General features: G+C 43.3%; 1 protein-coding gene across 7 annotated transcripts; it reads left to right on the plus strand.

The window, feature by feature from the left end:
• The first annotated feature begins 1,920 nt into the window (after window positions 1-1,920).
• khk (ketohexokinase) lies at window positions 1,921-20,590 on the plus strand. Of its 7 annotated transcripts, none has more exons than XM_063473254.1 (9): window positions 1,921-2,131; window positions 3,006-3,122; window positions 4,281-4,415; window positions 4,568-4,702; window positions 18,365-18,437; window positions 18,772-18,918; window positions 19,034-19,122; window positions 19,198-19,355; window positions 20,252-20,590. In XM_063473254.1, exons 1-9 carry the CDS (start codon window positions 2,037-2,039, stop codon window positions 20,371-20,373), a joined length of 1,071 nt encoding a protein of 356 aa, XP_063329324.1. In that variant the 5' UTR covers window positions 1,921-2,036; the 3' UTR covers window positions 20,374-20,590. The 7 variants fall into 7 exon arrangements, with proteins under 7 accessions (XP_063329324.1, XP_063329326.1, XP_063329325.1 ...); XM_063473257.1 differs by having other exon boundaries at window positions 2,079-2,189; window positions 20,252-20,584; XM_063473256.1 differs by lacking the exon at window positions 4,281-4,415 and having other exon boundaries at window positions 20,252-20,583.

Consider the following 20,590-nt stretch of genomic DNA (forward strand, 5'->3'; position numbering starts at 1 on the left):
CAGTATTTAGTTTCCTCATCAGGTCCGCAACAAAAGTACTAAAATATCAGTTTTCATCTAAGCAGATACTGAAGAACTAATATCATTAGTTACTGTCTTCCAGTGAGAGTATTTTCCATCCAGGTGACACGGATGTAGGAAGTGATAACGATGGAAAATCAAAAACCTGAATCACATTAAAACTATTTAAAACTACCTGAAGTCCATCGAGCAGGTTGGGGAGGAGAGGATGTTTTCTAACATCCATCATGGACAACACCTCCCACCCCCTGCATTTTACACTTTTACACCCACAGTGTAGGAAGGAGTGCTACCGCAGGTCATTCTTACCAGCAGCTGTCAGACTCTATAATGCAGCGTAATATTCTCTGTAACACCAAAATTTCTCATCCGTGGGATAATAAAGGTTTATTCTATTCTATTCTATTCTATTTAATTAATATAATCCTTTGGCCATTCCTGAAGCAGCAAGAAGAGGAAGAACATAAACTGTATGATTTGAAAGCACAATAAACTTCTCTGTTCATAAAAACTCTGCAAACAGAGTCTGAATTTTCAAAATACCATCGCAGTCGCGCCCCTTGCATCTTCTCTGTGATTGGTGCAATGCCCAGCCGCTTTTGGATGTTGATGTTTGTGACGTGGTCCCATCGTGTCAGGCCCAGGCACCATCCGCATTTCTATTATGTGAAGGTCCTGTTCGTGCTTTGTGGTGGCTGGCCAACACTCTGATCCGTAAAGGGCCACAGGGCGCACTACGCTCTTGTAGATCTTCGCCTTGAGGCAGGTGGGCCTTCTTTAAAGCTAACAGGAGTAAAAATCTGATCATTTCAGGTTTTTAAAGCTGAATATGATCCCGATGAAGATGAATGAGTTTTAAAGGATAAAACAGTGTTTCAGTAAAATATATTTTGTCACTGTGTTTAAACTGATCGCCTGAACACAGTGATCATAAAGCAAATATCAGGAACATTTTAGCCACTCTGAGTGAAAAAAATAGTCTGATTTTAATGTCTTATAATGTGTTTGTGTTCAGCCAGGTTTCTGGGGTTTGGAAAACTCAGTGTTCAGATGCTCACCTTGTAACTGTGATATTGGCAGAGCTCACGGCAACACATATGTTTTCTTTCTGTCTTTATTTTGTGTTTGTGCGTGACATAATAAAAAGTACTGAATAAAGATCGACAAACAGTTTGATCGATTCAATCCAATTCAATTTTATTTATACAGCGCCAAATCACAACAACAGTCGCCTCAAGGCGCTTCATACTGTGCAGTCGATACTACCTACAATGCAGGCACTACAATAATACATTCAGAGAAAAACCCAACAATCATATGACCCCCTATGAGCAAGCACTTTGGCGACAGCGGGAAGGAAAAACTCCCTTTTGACAGGAAGAAACCTCCAACAGAACCAGGCTCAGGGAGGGGCGGGGCCATCTGCTGTGATTGGTTGGGGTGAGAGAAGGAAGACAGGATAAAGACATGCTGTGGAGGAGAGACAGAGATTAATAACAAGTGTGATTCAATGCAGAGAGGTCTATTAACACATAGAGCCTGTTTTGGAAAGCCGGAGGAACTCTCATCTATACAGTTTTATATATAAGGCAATACTTGGGTTGCTGCCTTCTTATATATGTTCCCTGCTTGCAATGAAACCTGGTCCGTATTCTCTTCGTCCGCATGGTTACTTGTTGCTTTCTGTTCCATTTGCCTGAACTGAATTTGATAATAGACCTTTTGTTCATTTAGCACCCTCGGCTTGGAACAAACTGCAGAACGATGGGAAAATGACTGAATTCATTTCATTAAGTGCTTTTAAATTCAGTCCACACTCCACACCAGTTGGTGGCGGTAATGCTGTTTGCCAACCACCAATAAACAATATGAAGAAGAAGAAGTGACGCAGTTTGTTGCTGTGACTTCACTCTGAGGGAATCATGGGAGGAAGTGTTTCAAAGTCCACTTGAGTGTGCGTTTCTAACACCCTCGGATCACAGAGAGTGTGTGTGTCTGTCTTTGTGTGAACCAGCATGGAACAGCAGAAGAAGATTCTGTGCGTGGGGCTGGTGTGTCTCGACATAATCAACGTGGTGAACAAATACCCTGAAGAAGACACTGACAGCAGGTTAGCATCCAGGCTAACTCTGACAGCAGGTTAGCCTGTAGGCTAACTCTGACAGCAGGTTAGCATCCAGGCTAGTTCTGACAGCATTTTAGGATCCAGGCTAATTATGACAGCAGGTTAGCCTGCAGGCTAAAGCTGAGAGCAGGTTAATATACAAGCTAACTCTCCAGGTTGGTACAGCTTATATTGAACCAGCTGTTTAGAGAAGTGGCTCTCTAAAAATTGATTGACTGTGACATTGTATACAGTCAGGATTAGGGGTTTACGGGTAAGGGTTTTTGGTGATGTTTAGGGGTCTGGGTTGGCAGTTTTTTTAGGTCAATGTGTGGGCAAAGGTCACACTTTCATTACGTAACAGATTTCAGTGCAACAATATCGACATTTGATACTCAGTTTAGTTTTTTATTTTAAAAAAAAAGCGTGGTCGATAACTGTAGCAAGGATCCCAGGCTGAAAGTTTCTCCAGCACATGAATGTTTTTATACGTGTAAAAGAGCATACTGAGTGGCAGGCTTTTCAGCCCCACTCTCTCGAGCTCAGTGCTCCTCACTTCTCCTGTATAGCACACACCTCACTTCTCTGAGATCCTACTCACAGGGGCGACATGATTAGGCTATGGGGAACAGCTGTGTGCGTGAGGCTCCCCTGACACTGTGAACCCACTGCTCCGCCACAATGACTTTGTCCGTGATGCACTGGTGCTTGTTTCTCATTGGGGATGAGAAACACACTCCTTTGATCTTAACGTTAGCAGCTTCTTTTTGTTTCTGTGTGTAATGTTTGACTCCATGAAGCCTTTCATCACTCCTGCCATCAGTGTTGAAAATTAATGATTGCCCCTCTGATGGATGATGTCATCACTTTGTACCTGCAGATGTCTGTCGCAGCGTTGGCAGCGGGGAGGAAATGCTTCAAACTCATGCACAGTGCTGTCGCTGCTCGGAGCGCCCTGCGCCTTCATGGGCTCCCTGTCAGCTGGTCCTGTAGCCAAGTGAGTCCTTTTCAAATGCTCATCAATAAATCCATTTGTTCAGAAATACACAGTCATCAATGTTTGAGGGCAGAATCCAGAATGTTAATACCACAGTTTTTTACTGAAACTGTGGTATTTTGAAGATTCTACACACACACATACACAGAAATGAACATTATCAACCTACTGAAATAAAAGACTTTCTGCTACTTAACTGAGCAGATAAATATCCCAGATGTTTAACTGACTATATTCTGATTAAAAAGTATTTCTTTAATTTTTGAGCAGTATAAATAAAAAGGATACTGGCAGCCTTAATTAGGTGTTTGTATGATGACATTTTAAAAATTCAAAGTTGATTCCTCCTTATTGCATTGACAAAATTCATTAAACTTCACCTCATACTTTAACCTCCATATCAAGTCGGTGAGACTGGAAAGCGTTCACGATGTTTAATAACTGCACCAGTGGCATCAGTTTGAGAGTGACTTCCCTTTTTATTACATTCATGAGGAAACTTGACCTCGTACCTTAACCTGAGATTCAAACTTGTTAGAGAATTTTAGCAAATGCACGCGAGATATGAATTTTAAAATCTTACGATGCCTGATTCTCAAATTATCACGTTAGCAGACCTGGGCGCCCGTGCTGCCAGCCTGGCAGGGTGACAACAATACCCCATCAGCCTTTAATGGCTGAGGAGTAAAACCTGTAAACATCTGTAAACCATAAATTCTGTTATTTTACCAAAATATTTTTAGGTTATATTTTTAAGTTTCGAGTTCACATTCTATCACAGGAAGGTTGGACGAAAATATTGTAGCTGCCAAGAAATCAGTCATTTTTGCGCAAAGTAGTAATAAAGTAAATGAAGCAGGTTAAAGGTGTGGAGATGGTTCTTGATGTTTGAAGCTGTGGTGAAGCACAAAGGGGGAAACCTCTGGTGCTCACATTTACAAAGTGCTCTTCAAAGGGTAAAAAAAAAAGCCAGCTCTTTGTTCACCATCAGTTTCACCTGAGCACTAAAAAGAGATTTCTCATCTTTATTTAACATACAGTCAGAAAGTGCATTGCTAACATACTTGTTACCACCTCTGACTTTAATTATTCTGTCTGCCATGTGGAGGATCTGTGTTTCAGGAAGCCAAGTCAGTGTAAACAGTTACCTGTCTGTAGTTTTATTTTGGAAGATTTTCAGAAGTACTGCATCGATGTATCTCTGCTGTCTGAGCACCCTCAGTGCTTCCTTCCAGCCTCCATGGTCATCAGCAACATCAGCACAGGAAGTCGCACCATCCTGCACATGAACAGGTGTGTTTGTGTGTCTGTGTCACTAACGGCATCTGTTTCAGGGTCATCGTAGAGGAGCTCCCCCCCCTCCCGTTCTGCCAGTCAGAGTTTGGGTTTCTGTCAGAGTTTTATTTTAGAGGGGACATGATCTTTCCTGTCTGTCTTTCTGTCAGTTTCATCATGGCTGACTTCTCGCAGCGGGCCATCGACGTGTCAGCGGTGGTTTTGCAGGTCGAAGGTCAAACTCCATGTGCTTGTTGTGTGGTTTGTCCATCCACTGGAACTCGAACCGTCGTTCTCTCCGATACGTAAGGCGTCAGACCGTCGAAGAGCTGCGATTTTCACAGCTCACGTTAGATATTAATTAATAATAATTATTACAATGATCGAGCCTGTTTGATCAGTGTGTTATTTCTCACATCATGCCCGGCTAATCAGCACTGCAGTGAAATAATCAATCTTCCCTTTGTCAAAAATACATTTTTAAATGAAATTCTGCAGAATCTTTCCCGTTTCTTTTGATTCTCTTTCTGGTCACCTGAACAAACCCATCAGTGGTTCAGGTGAGGCTTTACTGATTGGATTGCACCACGTCCTCTCAGACTCTAAGCTCCACCCATTGGCCGCTGGAGGTGGATGAAACAAATACACTGATGAGTTCAGTGAATCTGCCATCAGGAAGCATGAAAACCTAAATGTCAGCCTAAATCTGGTCTAATGACAACTGGGCACATGAGCCACTGCAGAGCAATGGCTCCACCAATCAGATGAGGTGAATATCAGATGACTTTTTATCAGGTCAGAGGCGAAGTTGGAAAAAGTGGACCAAACTCTTTAAAGGAGTTTCCTAGAGCAGTTTGTGTGAAGGTCGTGTAGAGGAAACTGATGACGTTGGTATTCTTTTCGTTTTGACCTCAGCAACCACTGTAGCTCATTCATTTCCAGTTTCTGTTAAAAAACGTCCTGGATTGTTGAGATATCCACATCGAATGTTAGGTGAGCAAAAGAAAAGCATGAAGCAGTCAGTAAAACCTTCAGGTAGGTAAACTGTTTATAAAGCAGCTTTCTGTTTGCTCGCTGAGCCTTGTCACAAACTTCTCTGTTAGCTCTGCAGTGGTTTCTGGGGATAATTCATCATAAATTATTTAATTTCTGCCAAGTATAAACAAGTTTATTAATCAAAAGTCAGTCTGTATGCGTTTTCTTCCACTATGAATAGAATAAGCAAAGATAAGCAAAACTGTGCAGGTGTTGTTGATCACACTTGAAGCCTAATATGGCGCCTTGTTACAATAAACACCAAAGTTTGCTTTTCTACAGTGGGCACCAGAGATGGGCAGTAACGCGTTACTGTAATCCGATTACTTTTTTCAAGTAACGAGTAAAGTAAGGGATTACTATTGCAAGAAAGGTAATTAGATTACCGATACTTTCCCGTAAGCACGCTGCTTTACTGCGTTACTAAAACCGTGATTTTTTTTGTGAGTGTCTCATGACAGTGACGTAAGCGAGTGCGACGTTCGTGGCAACAGCTGTGTGCAGATCAACAATGGATACTATATCAAGTGCGGGAGCAATTATGAGCGTGCAGCGTTTAAAGCGTGGAAGTACTGACCTTATTTGAGTTTAATTCCGTAAAAAGTGACAAAAACATTAGCGTCCGCTGTTCACTGCGTGGGAAGAAAACTTCTTTTTACAGCGAAAAATACCCAAAAAGTACGCTGCCACGGGAATGGGAAGGAAATTCACAGACAAACTCGCGGATTCTTCCACTGACCGCTGCGACACACCTGCACCAGGACAAACCTCCGCCTGCCCCACTCCTGCTATACAGGTGAAAATAGAGCAACAGGACCGCTAGTCTTTGATTTTATTTATTTTTTGCTGTGTTTTACTTGCATCTATTTAAAAGACTGAGTGTAAACACAAAAACCTATTTTATTTTATGTGCAGGAATGTGCAGAAAATAGGTTTAAATGTTAAACAAGTTTCTTCCAGTCAGAAAGTGTTGCATATAATTTAATGTTTGCTTGATGCATAAAGTTAAAAGATTAAAACTAATAAAACAAGTTTTAAAAAGAGACTTTTCCATTTGATTACATTTTATATGATGGATTAGGCAGAAAGTAGAATTGGGCTGAAAGATCTATCGCTTTATCACCTATTCAGGTTGTAAATCATGTTTTTAAAAAGTAACTAAGTAACTAATTACTTTTGAAAATAAGTAATAAGTAAAGTAACAGGATTACTTTTGGGGGGAATTAATCAGTAATTAGTTACTGATTACTTTTTTCAAGTAACTTGACCAACACTGGTGGGCACTGAGGGACAAAGGCCTGAATATAAGAGATATTAATGGTTTAATGGTGAAATTTCTTTACATTGTTGTAGGAAAATACGAAAAGAGTGGATTGATTTATTGAAACCTGTGCAAACATATCCACGATTCCACTGAGTTTTCCTATCCAGGTATAATTTTATTGAACTGCCAGTGTGTTTGGGCAGATATTACTGCATGCTGGATCAAGATTCAAGATTCTTTATTTGTCACATGCATAGTTATACGAGTACAACACGCAGTGAAATGTGTCCTGAAAACGCTCCTGGACTGTGCAAAAAGAAAACATTATACACAGTAGGTAAATATGTGCAAGGAGGACCTTATGTGCAGTAAGTGAGTGAATTATATACATTAAGTAAATTTAAATAAAATAAAACAATCTGGAAATTTAAGTTGAAAAACTGAGAATGTACATTGTGTGAGAGGGATGCTGAAGTGTTTGCCGTAGTGTGGCAAGAAAAATCAGGCATGATATGAGGATGTGGTAAGAAAAAGTCCTGTCTCAGTCACTTATGGATGCTGTGAGTGGGGGGGCATGTCCTGATTTAACACCCGGATGGCTTGGGGAAAGAAGCTCCTCTTGAGTCTCTGTTTTTGCCTGGATGGTGTGGAACCTTCTGCCTGATTGCAGAAGTTGGAACTGTTCCTGGGATGGGACGAGTCCTTCAGTATCTGAGCTGCTCTGGACCAGCATCTCCTTGTGTAAATGTCCTGTAAGGAGGGGACAGCAGCCTTGCAGCAGCGTTTTGCCATACGGCTCACTCTCTGAAGAGCTTTTTGGCCTTGACAAAGCGGTTCCCATACCAGGATGTGATGTTCTGTGTGAGGATGCTCTCCACAGCGCCTGTGTAGAAAGTCCTGAGGATCACTGGAGAGACTCTGAACTCCTTCAGTTGTCGTAGGTGGTACAGGCGCTGCCTAGCCTTTTTGGACTCGACTTGAATGTGGGCAGACCATGTCAGGTCTGAGGAGATAATGATAATGAACTTTAATGAACTTTATTTATAAAGCACACTAAAAAAACCAAGGGTATACCAAGGTGCTTGACAAAAATAAAATAGGAAAAGGGAGATGGGAGGGAAAAGAGAAAGGACCTGGCACGTATTAATTATAAAACCTTGACAATCATAAGATATAAAAGTAGTTCACAAGCATAACGGATAAAAAATGTACCAACGCACACCAAGTGTTAACTAGGAGGAAAGGCAAGATTAAACAAATAAGTCTTCAGCCGTGATTTAAACAGAGGCAGAGAGTCAGACGCCCGGATAGACACAGGAAGGTTGTTCCATAAGACCGGGGCAGCTACAGCAAACGCGCGGTCACCGCGAGACTTCAGCCGAGAACGAGGTTGCTCCAGAAGAATTTGGGTAGCAGATCTAAGTGCTCTGACAGGAGTGTGTAACCTGAGAAGCTCATTGAGGTAGCTCGGCACCAAATTATTAATGGTTTTGTAGGTGAAAAGTAATATTTTAAATTGAATACGGTATTTAATTGGAAGCCAGTGCAAGCCAGCAAGAACAGGAGTGATGGAAGAAAACTTCCTGCTACCTGTCAAAAGGCGTGCCGCTGCATTCTGGACAGTCTGCAATCTAACGAGAAGGGTGGAGGAAAGGCCAATGTAAAGAGAGTTGCAGTAGTCCAACCTGGAAGTCACGAATGCGTGAATGAGTTTTTCGAGGTCATCGTGCGGAATGTAACGCTTAGCCTTAGAAATGAGGCGCAGCTGATTAAAACTAGACCTCACAACAGCAGACACTTGCTTGTCAAATTTAAGCGAGCTATCCAGTAGTATGCCCAAATTACTGGCACAATCAGAAGGAGAGCTAGCAAAAGGCATCAGAGCAGCACACAGTTGGTCGCGGGGGATTTTACTATCAAACACCACGATCTCCGTTTTCTTTTCGTTCAGGACAAGAGAATTACTCTTGAACCAATCTTTAACCTCACACATGCATTCACGAAAATAGTGAAAAGACATAGCAAGATTGTCAGTAATCTCAAAATAAATCTGTATATCATCAGCATAGCAATGAAAGGCAATATTATACTTCTCAAAAATTGCTCCAAGAGGGAGCAGATATAGCGAAAAGAGAATAGGGCCTAATACAGATCCTTGAGGCACACCACAGCGTACAGGTACCGAGGAAGATGAGAAGTTGCCCAAATTAACCGAAAAAGACCTGTCAGCAAGATAAGATTTAAACCAGTTGAGGGCAGTGCCTCTTATACCCACAGTATGCTCAAGTCTTAGTAGAAGAATGTTATGATCAACCATATCAAAAGCAGAGGAAAGGTCCAATAAACCAGGACCACAGAGCGTCCAGAGTCAGTGCTTACAAATAGGTCATTGAGAACTCTAAGCAAGGCCGTTTCAGTGCTGTGCCGTGGCTTAAAGGCAGACTGAAATTTCTCTGCAATGTTGTTCGCGTCTAGGTACGCCTGAAGCTGAGAGAGAACTAGTCGCTCCAGGATCTTGGACAGAAACGGAAGCTTAGAGATTGGTCGATAGTTCGAAAGATCATAACAATCAAGATTCTTTTTTTTCAGTATAGGCTGGACTACAGCATGCTTAAAGGCCAGTGGGACAGATCCAGAGAGTAGAGAAAAATTCATTAAGAATAAAATGCTCGGTCCAATTACATCAAAGCAGCCCTTAACAATGCGTGATGGGAGAGTATCAAACACAGCATTAGTGTTTTTCAGTTGATCAACCAGCTGCTTCAGATTCGAAAGCGACACGGGCTCAAATTGATGAAAAGTTGAATTACACTCAGAGGAAAAGACCGGATAAGAGGCAGACGAAGAGGAAAGCTTAAGGGATGAAACCTTATCTAAAAAAAGAATTTGAAAACGCTCACAAAGAGCTTGTGAATACAGTAAAGGCATATCAGGACAGGGATTAACAACAGAATTAAAAATTTTAAATAGCATACGGGGGTTGTGACCATTAGCCAAAATGACTTTGGAAAGAAAAGATGCCTTAGCCATTCTAGCAGCAGTTTGAAACTGTGAGCGGCTAGTCCGTAAAATATCATAAGAAACCTGAAGTTTATCTTTTTTCCACCTCCTCTCATCACGGCGACAGACACGTCGTAAGGCACGTGTAGTATCATTTAGCCAGCAATGAGAGTAGGTTCTAGGGCGCTTCATTTTGATGGGAGCAACAGAATCAAGAATAAAAGAACAAACAGATAACAGTATATTAGCACAACCATCAACCGAACAGAGAGAACAGTCGTCAGGTACAGCCAAATCAGAGGTAGATGAAAATAATGATAGCAAAGTATCCGCATAACCATCAGATGAGCGAACTGAGCAACAGTCAGGAATTATAGGCGCCAAATCTAAAAAAGACACAGCAAACTTTGACACAGCTTCAGAGCTGAGTACGCGTAGCGGACGAGAAAGAGCTCCAGGGTGCAGTCCAGCGGCAGATAAGCCAATATCAAAGGAAATTAGAAAATGATCTGAAATCCCAGCGTCATTTATATCCTTAATACAAATATCCAGGCCATACGTAAAAACCAAGTCCAAAGTGTGGCCTTTAACGTGGGTTGGTTCATTTACCCATTGAAGGAGGTTAAAAGAGTCCATTAAAGCAAGAAAGTCTTTAGCAAGCAGGTCATCCTTACAACAGATGTGTATGTTAAAATCACCAAGAATAAGAACAGAATCATATTTAAAAAGAACGGAACCCAAGAAGTCGGCAAAGTCCGAGATAAAACACTTGTTATATTTGGGCGGTCGATAGACCAACACACATAAAGTGGTCGAGGAAGCAGTCATCTCCAATAACTGAACTTCAAAACTAGCAAAGTTAGGTGAGGAAAGTTGCCGAACATTATATACGTTTTTAAAAACCGAGGCTAAACCACCTCCCCTACCAGAAAGCCTCGGTGAACTAAAAAAGGCACAGTCCAAAGGAAGAAGTTCAGAGAAAGGAATGAGCTCACCAGGGCGAATCCAGGTTTCTGTAAGGAATAAAACATCAAGGCCACTAGTAGAGAATAAGTCATTTAAAACAAAGGTCTTATTTACCAGCGACCTGACATTAAGCAGTGCCATCCGTGGCCAGGGTACTAAGTCACCTCTAGAAGCACGACGCAGAGTGCATAGATTGCTTCGACAAACTCCCCGTCGGCGCGATGTTATCCAAATCCGAGTAGGAAAGCGTGTCGCAGAGCGGACAGATGCTTGGTGATCAGCCGGGTAAATCCAGCGACAAGTAAGCAGTTTAGCGTCCGGGCAATCCAGGGAGGAGGGAAAAAATGATGGCGTATCCAGATTAACATGTACATGGTCCGTAATTCTGGCTCTGAGAAAGGCCCTGAGACGGACGCGACGGCCACTCCGTCTTCCCCGCTTCCTGTAGCGTTTCTTGTGGAGACTAGGAAGCGGTAGGTAGGAGAAGCCGCAGGACGAATCCAGTTGTGGTAAGTTAGCGCTGCCCACACTCCAGCAGGGGTCGGCCCGAAACGAATGGAAAGTACGAAGATTTAAAAGTGTTTGCCTGTCATATGTTATCAGTCCACAACCACTAGATAAACATAAGACTAGAAAAATAAAGATAAAAAACACAGTGCCGAGGTCCATAAGGGAAGGTAAGGGAAAAAGGGAGGGTAAAAAGCGGCGAGACGGACGGCAAGCCAAGTACACCGGCGCCATCTTGAAGGCGCCGGTGTACTTGAGATGTGGAGACCAAGATACTTGAAGGACTGCACCCTCTCCACTGGAGCTCCTGATGATAATGGGCTTATAGTCTCTGTGCTGACTCCTGAAATCCACCACCAGCTCCTTGGTTGAGCTGGAGATGGTTGTCCCGGCACCATGATGCCAGATTCTTCACTTCATCCATGTAGGCCGCCTCATCGTTGTTGGAGATGGCGCCCAACACCACTGTGTCGTCAGCAAACTTCACAATGGTGTTGGAGCCGTGGGAGGCCACACAGTCTGAAGTGTAGAGGGAGTAGAGCAGTGGCGAGAGGACACACCCCTGTGGTGCTCCTGTGTTGATGGTGATGTTGTCAGAGACACACCTACCCACCCTCACCACCTGAGTTCTGCCGGTGAGGAAGTCCAACACCCATGCACACAGACGGCTGTTGAGTCCTGGATCACTCAGCTTTGTGAACAGTCTGCTGGCCACTATTGTGTTAAACACTGAGCTGTAATCAACAAGCAGCATTCTCACATAGTTACCCTGTTTCTTGTCCACGTGGCTGAGAGTGGTGTGCAGGACTTGGGCGATGGCGTCCTCCGTGGATCTGTTGGGTCGGTAGGCGAACTGGAGCTGATCTGTGGTGTCTGGGATGGAGGAGGAGATGATGTTCTTCAGCAGCCTCTCGAACACCTTCATAACCACCGAGGTCAGTGCAACTGGCCGGTAGTCATTCAGGAATGAGGGCTTGTTGTTCTTGGGGACAGGGAGGATGGTGGATCTCTTGAAGCATGTGGGGACCACTGACTTAGCCAGGGACTCGTTGAAGATGGAAGTGAACACACCTGCTAGCTGGTCAGCGCAGCAGACGGCCAGTGATGCCGTCTGGCCCCGCTGCTTTCCTTGTGTGTTCACGCTCTTCAGCCCCACTCAGATGCTCCGCAATGCTGATCACTGGTCTCTCTCTCTCTCTCTGATGATGTCACCGTCCTCAGTTGTCAGGCAGTAGTTAGCATTAGCCACCTGGCAAACCTCGAAGCGGGTGTAGAACTCATTCGGCTCGTTGGTGAATGCAGAGTCAGCATTGATCGGTGCAGTATCTATGGCTTTGTAGTCCGTGCCACATGATTCTTGTGTTGCCCTGGTGAAAGCGAGATTCCACGTGCTCCCGCTACCAGCATTTGGCATCCCTCACCACGTGCCGCACACCATATGAAGCAGCTTTGTAGGCGCTCATATCCCCAGTGGTGAGACTGGTGTTGTAGGTGGCGGTCCTGGTGTTTACTGTTGTGCAGATCGATCTGCCCACCCATGGTCTCTGGTTCAGGAATGACACAACTCTTGCAGTGGGGGATGATCTCCTCCGCTAGTATGCTAGCGAAGCTAACTGCTACTTCCGTCAACTCGTTGATGTGGACTGCGCATGCTCTGAACATGTTCCAGTCTACGTCGTTGAGTGCGTCCTGTAGCGTAGCTTCTGATTGGGCAGACCAGCGTTTCACCTTCTTCGTGGTTACTTCATCCCTCCATATGTTTTGTTTATACTGAGGAATGAGGAAGATGGCGTTGTGGTCAGACTTTCCAAAGGCCAGGTGTGAAACAGCTTTTTAGTCCCCACCTGTATGGCGTGTAGCAACGGTCCAAGATAATATTAGGACATAACATGCTGGTAAAAGTTCGGCATGACTTGTCCGAGGTTTGATTTGTTAAAGTCTTCTGCTACAATGAGGTCCTTGTTTTGAAATGCACTCAGCACATCATGTAGTTCAAACAGAGCCATACCTGTGCCCGCTTGGGGTGGGATGCCGACTACTGTGGCCCTTTTTACTTGCCCCGTGAGGGGCAAGTAAAGAGGGCCACACTTAATGCTCAGGTATTCCAGATGTGGCGAGCAGCCGATGGAGAGAGTAGAAATGCTCCTGGCATCGCACCACTTTCTGTTTACCATGAGACACACTCCTCCACCTTTGGTTTTGTTTGACTCTGCCGTTCTGTCCGTGCGGAGCACAGAGACCGAGTTATGGCACAGTCTGGCACGGTGGGGGTCAGCCATGTCTTAGTGAAGCACAGAATGTTGCAGTCCCTCATGTCTTGTTGGAAGGTAATCCTTGCTCTCAGGTCGCCCAGTTTGTTCTCCAGTGATTGTATGTTAGCAAGCAGGATACTGGACAGTGGTGCGAAGTGCACCTGCTGTCTTAGACTGTTTCGGACGCCAGCACATTTCCTCCAGCGCTTCTTTGTTCTTCGACTCGGGTGAGCATCCTGTCCATTGTTGTTTCACGCGCCGCGTAGTATCTCGGTCAGCCAGGACTACATGTGCAAACTTGTTACAGATGTTGAGGAGCGATCTGCTGTCGTAAACTATAAAACCAGAAGATTTTGGAATGTAAAACAAAGCAATAAATAATTAAGCAGCTAAAAAAGTGCATAGTCTGTGTGGAGCAGTCAGGAAGGCGTCTGGACGTGGCCACGCCATCTTCCATCTGTCTCTGATGGAACTTTTCTAAGTTTATAACTCATCAGTTTATCAAAGATCTGAAACACCACTGACTAACCTGCAGCTGAAACCATGACAGAGCCTCCTTCATGCCTCAGATGGCTGCAGACTCTGACTGTCGGACCTCCTGACCACCTCGTACATACTGACCATGATGTGGATCCATCACTACATCAGACCTGTTCCTCTGATTTTCAGTCCAGCTCTTGTGTAATTTTCATGCCTTGGCCATTCCTCCTGAGTCCCTTCATTAAGAATAATTTCCTGACAGTTGCCCTTCCACTGAGACCATTTCTAATGAGACTTTAATGACAGTAGATGATCAGCTGAAGTTCCAGATTATCTGTCAGGTCTTTGCTTTTTTCCCCTTACTTAAGGACGTGACTTTCAGATACTGTTCATCTTCTCTGAACAGCCTTCTTTTGTCCTCCAAGTTTCCTCAGCTTTTTAACACTAGTTATTTTCACTCTGTCCTGCAACAGCAAGGGCAACAGGCCTTTTTTTTTAAAGAGACTGAGTTCTCAGTATATTTTTATTTTGACAACATTTTGAAACTGACCTTACACCTGCAACAAAACTAATGAATTAATTATTGTGACATGATAGGGTGGGGCAAGGTCTCACAATGGGTTCACCCAAAACCTTGGCTGATGGTGACCCATGCTCATTTTTCACCTTGGCTCATGTGATTGCATAGATGATCAACAGTGGGTCCATCACCCTTTTAGGGACACTACCAATAGGTCTTAAAAATCTGGGATTCCACCAATTGCTCTTAGAACTGAAGAGGCATCTCGGATGAGAGGTGAGACGTGTTGAGAAACGTAAAGAAGTCCACACGGTTTTCTTTCCAAGCTCTTTAAATTATTGTAAATGTACAAGAGTGAAAGTTTATCACACCATCCACCTCTGCCTGTAATCCAGCATTCCCCTCAGCTCAGCCTCAGTCTGCAGCCGCACCTACTCAGCTCTGATTTTTAGGACTTAACCCTCACCCTCCCAAAATAAAATATTTGATGAATAAACTCATTTTTAAGTCAAAGACATGAAAGTTGGGGTAAAAATGTGAGTTTAAATTTAACACATACTTGATTTTTAAAATGCAAAGGGGTCAAAATGACCCTGTAGCAGAGATGGCAAGTTTTCAGCTTGGTAGCAGAGTTAGTCCCTGTTGACTCCCATGTTAACATTTTCCAGCAGATATAAACATGTTTACAGACAAATACAAAAATTGTTTTGGTATATTTTGTCTTCCAGGGGCCAGAGCAGGCAACATTTAAAACTGCTGGCTAAGCATAAACATGAATTCAGTAAAATTGTAATTCACTTCAGCAGTAATGACACCCGGTTACGTCGTTCGGAGGTCACCAAAATCAATATTGAATCGGTGCGTAACTTTGCCAAAACAATGTCAGACTACAGACTGTAGTTTTCTCTGGTCCCCTCCCCAATCAGACCAGGAGTGACATGTTTAGCCGCATGTTCTCCTTAAATTGCTGGCTGTCTGAGTGGTGTCCAAAAAAAGATGTGAGCTTAATAGATAATTGGCAAACCTTCTGGAGGAAACCTGGTCTTGTTAGGAGAGACGGCATCCATCCCACTTTGGATGGCGCACCTCTCATTTCTAGAAATCTGCCCAAATTTATTAAACCCCCCAAAATATGACGATCCAGAGTTGGGACCAGGAAGCAGAGTTGCAGTCTTACACGCCTCTCTGCTAGACCCCAGTGCAGCCATTAAAGCACACTGTCGGTATTACAGGTACTGCGCTGCAGTGGTTTGTATCATATCTATCTAATAGACTCAAATTTGTGCATGTAAATGGAGAGTCCTCTTCACACACTGAGGTTAATTATGGAGTTCCACAGGGTTCAGTGCTAGGCCTTCAAGGCAGGAGATCAGACAGAGTATAAGAGAGCCCACTACGAACTGCAGAAGTCCATCAGAGTAGCAAAGTGAGCCCACTCAAAAAACAAACAAACATTATCTTGTCTTTATCTTGTAAAAAGTGTAACTTAACCTGGAGAGCTCTGCACAAGAATTGCAATGTGCATGGACTGTTAGTCCTGTGCGCAAATGGCAAATAAAAATCTTGAATCTTGAATCCTAGAGTATTTAAAAGTAGAATGGGAGGCAGAGCCTTCAGTTTTCAGGCCCCTCTTCTGTGGAACCAGCTTCCAGTTTGGATTCAGGAGACAGACACTATCTCTACTTTTAAGATTAGGCTTCAAACTTTCCTTTTTGCTAAAGCATATAGTTAGGGCTGGACCAGATGACCCTGAATCCTCCCTTAGTTATGCTGCAATAGACGTAGGCTGCTGGGGGATTCCCATGATGCACTGGGTGTTTCTTCTTCACTCACTATGCGTTAATAGACCTTTCTGCACTGAATCATACCTGTTATTACAGTTTTTCTCGATTGCTTAAACACTATAACCAATCTTTTGAACTAAAATTTCAAAACCATAATGCTATTTTTCAAAAACCACACCCGTTTCCCTGAACTATAAACACTATTCCCCTGCTTTAACACATGAGTCAGATGTGGTGAACTGTTACTGCAAAACTCTACACACAAATCCCTACATTTTCAGTGCTTACACCATGTGGCCATTCAGAAAGCACTTGCATTCAATAATGTTAACTTAAGTCAGCACAGCTTGAGCTCAATTAGCACACAATTAACCAAGTGGAAACACTACGAGTCAAAATTTATCACACATCAATCAGAAACTCATTCAGGTTTGAAACAATGGATTCAAAGAGATGCAAAGGAAGAGGTTGAGGAGGAAAAGGAGGTCTAGGACACCAAGGAGGAGGTGGAGGAACATAATTGGCCATTGGGCTATTGTAAATGTCCCTGGTCAGCGTGGAGGGAATGTCACTCTGTGCGCAGCCATCAGCCAACGAGGGGTACTCCACCGCCATGCCATTCTAGGACCCTATAACACTATGCTTCTCCTTGCTTTTCTTGATGGTCTAAGACAACATATGTTCCAGCGGGACTACAGTGAACCAGCACAGCCAGAGCAGCCTCACTATGCTGTTGTTTGGTGTAATGTCAGCTTCCATCACACTGCTCTGGTTCATGACTGGTTTACCAATAACCCAAGGTTTTCTAACATCTTTCTGCCTGCATACTCTCCCTTTCTAAACCCAATAGAGGAGTTATTTTCGGCGTGGCGGTAGAAAGTGTATGACAGAGAACCTTATGTCCGTGTTCACCTCCTCCGGGTCGTGGAAGAAGCCTGCCTATACATATCAGTAGATGCATGCCAGTGGTGGATCAGGCATGCAAGAGGATTTTACCCCCGCTGCCTGGCCAGGGCCAATATAGCCTGTGATGTGGATGAGATTCCCGGGCCTGACCCAGACCACAGACAGGATGCTGAGGTGGAATAATGTTTTTGATGTGTGTTGTACTGTATGGTACATGAATAAAAATGTGCCACTGTATGTACATTGGATCTTTTGTGTTCATGATGTGAAAAGGTTTTTGAGGGGAAGAACCACAAGCAACATAACTTGCCAGTTTTTGAAATATTGTTTTAAATTTATTGCACCAATGTGTAAGACTATGTTGTAGTGTGTGTGTTTTTGAGGCCTTGTGTGTGATGTCTGTGGGCAAAGTTTGTTTTTTCAGCAAGAGTGAATGGTTTTGAGTGTAGAGCTTAATTTTGACCTGAAAATACAGTGTTTGGGAAATTGGGTGAGACGTTATGGATTTGTGTTTACTGTTTTGAGAATACGAGTCATAGTTTCAAGAAAAGTGTTTAAGCAATCGAGAAAAACTGTAATCTCTGTCTCTCTTCCACAGCATGTCTTTATCCTGTCTTCCTTCTCTCACCCCAACCAATCACAGCAGATGGCCCCGCCCCTCCCTGAGCCTGGTTCTGTTGGAGGTTTCTTCCTGTTTAAAGGGAGTTTTTCCTTCCCACTGTAGCCAAAGTGCTTGCTCACAGGGGGTCATATGATTGTTGGGTTTTTCTCTGTATGTATTATTGTAGGGTCTACCTTACAATATAAAGCACCTTCAGGCGACTGTTGTTGTGCTTTGGCGTTATATGAATAAAACTGAATTGAAAGTCTCTATAGATAATTTCCCCCTTTGAAACAACTTTATCAGGGGAGGATGTTTCTATGACTGTTTCAACTGTATTAAGACTAAAAGTTTGCATTATAAAGGCGGGGCCTCTCTGACTGACTGGTGGATGGCAACACAGTCAGCTTTATAGCAGCTTGCTGTCTGATAGGCTGCAACTCAGCGCCCGTGGTTGTTCCATAAATTTTATACAGCAGAGCAGTTTACCAGTCCTGCTGGTTTGGTGTCATAATGATGTGATAGGAAGGTTAACATGAATCTGCTAAATGCAGGGAGAATCCAGAAAATAATGGTTTGACCTGAGTTTTGAAGAGATGGAAGTGGTTGTTTTAAAGGACCATAAGCTCTGACCTCACTTCCTGTCTGTCAGGAACCTTCCAGATGTCACAGCAGAGGATTTTTCAAAAGTTCACCTTCATCAGTTCAAGTGGATCCACTGGGAGGTGAGTAAAGTCCAGTAAACGAGCCAACCCAACCTAGCATTAAACTGACATTGGTAATCAGAATTTTAAATTAAGATCATAAACACAACCTGTTAATGATGAGTAACCAATCAGAAAACACCTGTCACCATCTGAACACCTTTCCAGCCTGCACTCCTCAGAGGTTTGTGCTCATTTAGAAACGATATTTTCACCAGAAGACTTTAAAAAAAACCATTAATTTGAAATTGATCAATGATGATTAATTCATTAAACAAAAGTGCACTCTAACCCACTGGAAACCGTTTTGTCTCATAAATCTTGTTTGTTTGCTGTCACACTTTAACTCCCGTAGGGCCGAAACGCAGAGGAGCAGGTGAAGATGATCCAGCAGGTAGAGCGATATAACAGCATGTTGCCACAGCAACAGAAGATCACTATTTCCGTGGAGATAGAGAAGACCAGAGAGCCGCTGTACCAGCTGTTTCCTCATGGCGATGTGGTGAGAGCTTCTGTGCCAGAACCAGGAGAACATGAACTGCCCACTCTACCAGATAAAATGTTATTGCATGTTTTCTGTCACGTGTTGCGAGTTCATCGCGGTTTCATGTCTTTAGGTGTTTGTCAGTAAGGACGTTGCTCGTGATTTTGGGTTTGAGTCAGCTGAAGCTGCCCTGAAAGGACTTTACAGTCGAGTCAAACAGGGGTGAGCGGTCACAGGTCAGCAGTGTAACATTAGTAACAGCCATAGAAATAAAAATATGACGCCATCCTTCCTCAGGGCCGTCCTGATCTGTGCCTGGGCAGAAAAAGGAGCTGATGCTTTGGGTCCTGATGGTGTGATCATTCATTCTGATGCATTTCCTCCTGAAAGTCTCGTTGATACGCTTGGAGCTGGGGACACCTTCAACGCCGCTGTCATCTACACACTGTCCAAGGGTGAGACTTTTAAACATCTATGTAGCAGGAAGCCAGCAAAACCTCAGTATTCTGTAGCAAAAAGCTTCATTAATAAAGTGCTGATCCTGATACACGCCAGAACAAAACCTGTTTTAACATATATCCGTTGTTGTAAACGTACATGGATTGGCTCTTATATAATCCTTTTCTACGCTACTTGAGCACTCAAAACCTTATACAACATGCCTCATCCACCCATGGACAGACAGTTTTCTATCCACAAGCTGTGCGACTTGGGGTCCTATTTTGGCATGCACACTGGAGCAGCTAGGAACCCAATCACGACCGTTCTGATTAGTAGGTGACCTGCTCCCATGACCCCACGGAGGAACAGATGAGATGGAAACACAACACTTAAAACACAAATCCAAAGCTTTTCCAAACATTTCGACACATGACCATCACAATAAGACTGTTAATTAAATTAAAACTGTTAATTAAACTTCCCTTTAATTAACTTTTATTTATACAGCGCCAAATCACAACAATAGTCGTCTCAAGGTGCTTTATACTGTACAGTAGACCCTACAATAATACATACAGAGAAAAACCCAACAATCATATGACCCCCTATGAGCAAGCACTTTAGCGACAGTGGGAAGGAAAAACTCCCTTTTAACAGGAAGAAACCTCCAACAGAACCAGGCTCAGGGAGGGGCGGGGCCATCTGCTGTGATTGGTTGGGGTGAGAGAAGGAAGACAGGATAAAGACATGCTGTGGAAGAGAGACAGAGATTAATAACAGATATGATTCAATGCAGAGAGGTCTATTAACACATAGTAATGCCCTTTAATTCCCCTTTACTTTTAAATAAAATAAATCAGTAACACCTGAGGACTGATTAATTTAAAAGATCAATGTTTTCTGTCTATAGGTGGAAGTTTGCAAGACGCCCTAACCTTTGGCTGCAGGGTCGCTGGCAGGAAGTGTGGTTTCCATGGTTATGACGACATCAGCAAAGTCTTCGATGACATGCAACCACAAAGTTTGTTTTAGGGAAACCCAGTCCACAAAAGCACATGACCACATGAAAAACAATGTGTAAACATGAACATGTGTGTTAACGTGAAAGTGTTTGAAGTCACGACTGAAATTTTATCTAATTTTCAGTTTAAGGAAAATCATCTGTGGTATAAGGGATCTGCATAATTACAATCAGTAACTGACATTTAACATCCATTAGTTCGTTCATTCACAGATCAATAACTGGATT

The sequence above is a fragment of the Pelmatolapia mariae genome, linkage group LG5 (assembly GCF_036321145.2).
Source record: "Pelmatolapia mariae isolate MD_Pm_ZW linkage group LG5, Pm_UMD_F_2, whole genome shotgun sequence".
Lineage (NCBI taxonomy): Eukaryota > Metazoa > Chordata > Actinopteri > Cichliformes > Cichlidae > Pelmatolapia > Pelmatolapia mariae.

Coding starts and splice junctions, on each gene's coding strand:
- khk (XM_063473254.1), top strand. CDS start 2,037: ATGGAACAGCAGAAGAAGATTCTGTGCGTGGGGCTGGTGTGTCTCGAC. Junction 4,703..18,364: donor ACCGTCGTTCTCTCCGATAC/GTAAGGCGTCAG, acceptor CCTGTCTGTCAG/GAACCTTCCAGATGTCACAG. Junction 19,123..19,197: donor TACAGTCGAGTCAAACAGGG/GTGAGCGGTCAC, acceptor ATCCTTCCTCAG/GGCCGTCCTGATCTGTGCCT.